General features: G+C 43.0%; 1 protein-coding gene and 1 pseudogene across 1 annotated transcript in view; one reads left to right on the forward strand and one right to left on the reverse strand.

Annotated features, from left to right (window-relative positions):
• Positions 1-611, reverse strand: part of LOC104547729 (ubiquitin-associated protein 2-like) — a gene marked incomplete at its 3' end in the record, with an annotated part of 5,696 nt that extends 5,085 nt beyond the window's left edge. Inside the window, 1 exon segment of the mRNA XM_010193543.1 lies at positions 518-611. Within this exon segment, the coding sequence (XP_010191845.1) occupies positions 518-611 (94 nt within the window).
• Positions 612-2,756: 2,145 nt separating this feature from the next.
• On the forward strand, positions 2,757-3,711 carry LOC104547730 (annotated as a pseudogene).
• The last annotated feature ends 436 nt before the right edge of the window (positions 3,712-4,147 follow it).

Raw genomic sequence — 4,147 nt, forward strand, 5'->3', positions numbered from 1 at the left:
GGAAGGGCTTCTTAGACCACATGCTTTTGGGAACAAAGTCCATTAGATTTAGGGAGGGTGAGGGAGAGCCTGCTAGATGCAACTCCTGCTAGGAACATACAAGTGCTAAAATAACAGTAAAAGTATGAGAAGCTGCCAAAGGGAGGTCTATTCCAGTGTCAAAAAAGGAAAGCAAGCCATTTGAATTTCAAGAAGAACAATTAAGCTATGGAATATTTTTCAAGCACCTATATGTGCTCAGGAAGGCCACTAGATGACACTGCCATTTACATTCATAAAAATTTTGCACTTATTCTCAAAGGCTAACTTACTCTCAGAAGTCATCACATATGAATTATTGACCCAAACCATGAAGAAACATCAATGTCAGGGTTGAGAAGAAGATGCTTGCTTTTGTTTGACTAGTTTGGACTGATGGGCTTAACTGCTTTCAGAAGGGAAAAAAGACTGCTCTTTCAGCAATGACAGAATGACCAGCACATTTCACTTACCATCCTCATCTTTAAATAGCACTCACCTGAATATGGGTTGTTAGCAAGGCTCCCATCTCTGCCTGTCAAGGTTGCAGGAGCAGGGAATGTAATTCCATAGTAATCCTCAGAAAGAGACATCGTTTATTAATAGTTGAAACCATAACAGAGCTGGACAGCTCTTAAGAACCCCATAAGAAAATTTAAAAAGCAAAAACTAAAGGAAGCTTGGGCAGAAGCTGACCTTATCACTTACAGCAGAGCTAAAGATTTACCTGGATCCTCAACTTCAAAATAAATCTATTTTATAGACATTTTAAATATAATATACAAATACTTAATCTCTTAATGGTAAGTTAAAGGCAATGACTAAATGCTTTCCCCTTCCAACCCTCAGCTCTGAGCTGTCATATTCCAGCGAGACTATGCCTGGAAGAGCAACAGACCCTCAGGGACCAAAGACCAGTCAGGCCAGTACTGTAATCGTGATGTGGATGTAGTCTAAAGGTTTTACCCTTGTACCATGCCCTGTTTTCTAAAAGTAAGAACTTCAGCTAGGAAAACAGCACAAACATTTTTAAAAAACGGGTGAAAAAGAGTTACCACCTGATGACTGGAAAACTTATTTAAACTATATTACAGGACACCTCAGATCAGCAGTCTCCAAAGTGGGGTGCACAAGACAATCCATTGAGTTGCATGAAGAAAATGGGTTTGGTACCATTAATAAATAAAATTTTAAGAAATTAAAAATAGTGTTTGGTTAACCTTTCTCTCATTCTTTTAAAATTTTGTGGGCCTAGTACTCTACTAAGTAGTTTTCCTCCTAATTCTTATGGTTTTACTCCTCACCACCTCCAATCCATCAAGAGTTAATGCTTTAACCACTAACATATCCATTTCCACACAGTTTTAAACAGTAGAAAAGCATCCTCCTCCTTCATATCTGTCTCTGCAAATTCCCTAGCATCTCAAATGCTTTCTCAGAGTTGACATCACCTTCCACCTTGCTGCATTTCTGTGTATCACTCCCCTGTCTCCTACATCCAATCCTCCATCACTGAACATGAACTAATCCAGCAAAGATTTAGTATTGCAGGTGCTTTCTGTAACTTTTAATGGTGCCATATTTCATCATCCCTTCCTTCCCAGGTAATTCCACCTCATCAACTCTGGCATGAATCACATAACAAAATACAACCAAATTCCTATTAAAAGTCTTTGCAGGTTACCCAAAACAAGTCCTCCCATCTCCTTCTGAGGAAAATAACAAAAAGCATATTTGGAGAAGATATCTGAACAAGACTCCTGGATATGAACTGAAACTGATGCACTAGCATTTTCCCCTATATAAACCAGTCAAAATATAACCAAATTCACATGAGAACAGGGTCTAAAGATTGCAATTATTCCCACTGCCCTTCAGGTGGGGGAAAACCATATCAGCATTGCATCTCCCACATCTGTGCATACACACATTCAAAACAAAAATAATTTAAAAATAGGAGTGCAAGCCAGTTATCTTTGCACTTCATGCCCACCCATAGAAAAACATCAGAAGAGATACTCTGCTCTTCAAACACCATGGGTATTTCCTGACCTACAGAAGGCATGCAGTAGAAGGTGCCTAAAGTCAAAAATGAAATATCAGGAATAGACTCAAAAGGTGAGACAGAAAAAAATTGAAAAATTACAAATGATCTGACATAATAGATTTAAGCTTCACCAAGCAGCTCAATAGGTACCACGCATACCAGCTAAGGCATTTGTAAGATCTCTACTACACAGGCAGTCTGCAACAGACAAAAAAGATAGCATATCCCAATGTATTACACACAAAAATAAAGAAGAACAAAAACACAACACAATGAGAATTTACAGCAACATACACATTAGAAATTGAGTTAATTTTAAAAGATCCCCCTCAAACCTCAGGGGAAACCCCCATTGTCACTGTATCAGCAGCCACCAGTACCTCTCACTGCTGGAAGCTTCCCAGGAAGCAGTGACGACTTGCACTTGGGACTCTGCCCACTTTCACTTTCTAGATGTAAACAGACCAGCATGTCAAAGACAAATATTCCCACCAGCTCCTGCCTCTCATACACCTAATGTTGCCTAATTTCTACAAGAAATTCAAAACACAACAAAAAACACCACCTAGAAATCACAATCATTGCATGAATAGTTGATGAAAAAAAAAACAACTTTGTGACATTTATGCATCTATTTATAAATATCAACACCCTGAGGACAAATAACATGGGAGGGGGGGAGGAATGACAGATGACCCCAGAAGACATTCTGTAAGATGGTTGCAGAGAGAAGAAAAACTTCCCCCCACCCCCTCCCCTCAAACCAACAAACTAAAAATATATATCAATAAGAAATAAAGGAAAACATGCATTAACTCATATATATAAAAAATATCAGAGTATGAAATAAGAAATATAGATGTTGGTAGACAAACAAACTTGAAAATAAAAGCCAAGGAAAACCACTCACAAGAGAGACAAAAAGAAAACCCTGAAACTCATCCCCCCAGCACAGCTGCCCCAAAAGCCTCTGCTGCTCCTCCTGCAGGCTGTCATCACCCTTGCCTGCCACCGCCTGTCCCAGTGACACCACCTTCCCCTGGGACAGCCTCCAGCTCCTCTAGGCCAGGGCTCCCAGCCAGCCACAGCCCTGCCACCACCAGCAGGTGCCCTTTTACCCAACACCCTCCTCCACACCAGCTACCACAAGCCACCGCCACCAACCTCCGCATCCTCCACCACCTCTTTGCCACCCTCACCAGCCCCAGCACCCCCTACCACTGGGACACCAAGGCATGACACCACCTCCTCAACAACCTCCAGCATCACATCCAGCAGCTCCAGCAATGCCTGCCAGCTACCAGCATGCTCTTTGAAGTCCAAGGGCCCTGCAACCTGCTGCTCAGCATCAATACTTAGAGCACATCCAGGACTTCCTCCTCACCCACAACCACAGCCCCTGCACCTGGGACCATGTCCACCTGGAAGCTCGCATCTGCTTCCAACGCGTGGACATGCTCATACAGCGGATGAAGAGCAAAGTCACCCCTGCCCTCCATGAAACCAACCCACGTCAAACGCCCATCCCCAGCCAATGGTGGTGGCCACAGATTGAGCAGAGGCCACAGCAGCCAGGACTGGGATTGCTCAGCACTGCTCACTCCTCTTCCAGCCAGGAGCCTGGGCTGATGGGGAAATGGACATGACTGTGTTGAGGCTGTGCTGCAAACTCATGGACAGCTGCGAGGCAATGGGAAGAGGAATAGTATTTATTACCCATGGACTAACGCTAGCCTGCCTGGACTGCAACATCCCCTGATGGAGGGGAAGGTCCTCATGGACACTGCAGGACTCTCGCGCCAACAAGTATTTATCACAGAACTCTATTTATTTATTTATCTGGCCATTAATTTATATATTTTATTTATTTTTTCACTTGTTGAAAATAAAGACTAAAAAAAGAAAAAACAAAAAAGGAAAGATGTGGTCATCATGCATATATCTGACAGGCAAAGACAGAGTCCTCTGCAGGCAGGCAGGGATGAGCCTCCCTCCTGCAGCCCATCCCACTGATGTCTCCTGCCCCGGTCGAAGGCTCCATACAGCAGGCCACTCTCAGGGACCCACCATGGTCCTTCCAAG

This window comes from Mesitornis unicolor, unplaced genomic scaffold (genome assembly GCF_000695765.1).
Source record: "Mesitornis unicolor isolate BGI_N332 unplaced genomic scaffold, ASM69576v1 scaffold27181, whole genome shotgun sequence".
In the NCBI taxonomy this organism is placed as follows: domain Eukaryota; kingdom Metazoa; phylum Chordata; class Aves; order Mesitornithiformes; family Mesitornithidae; genus Mesitornis; species Mesitornis unicolor.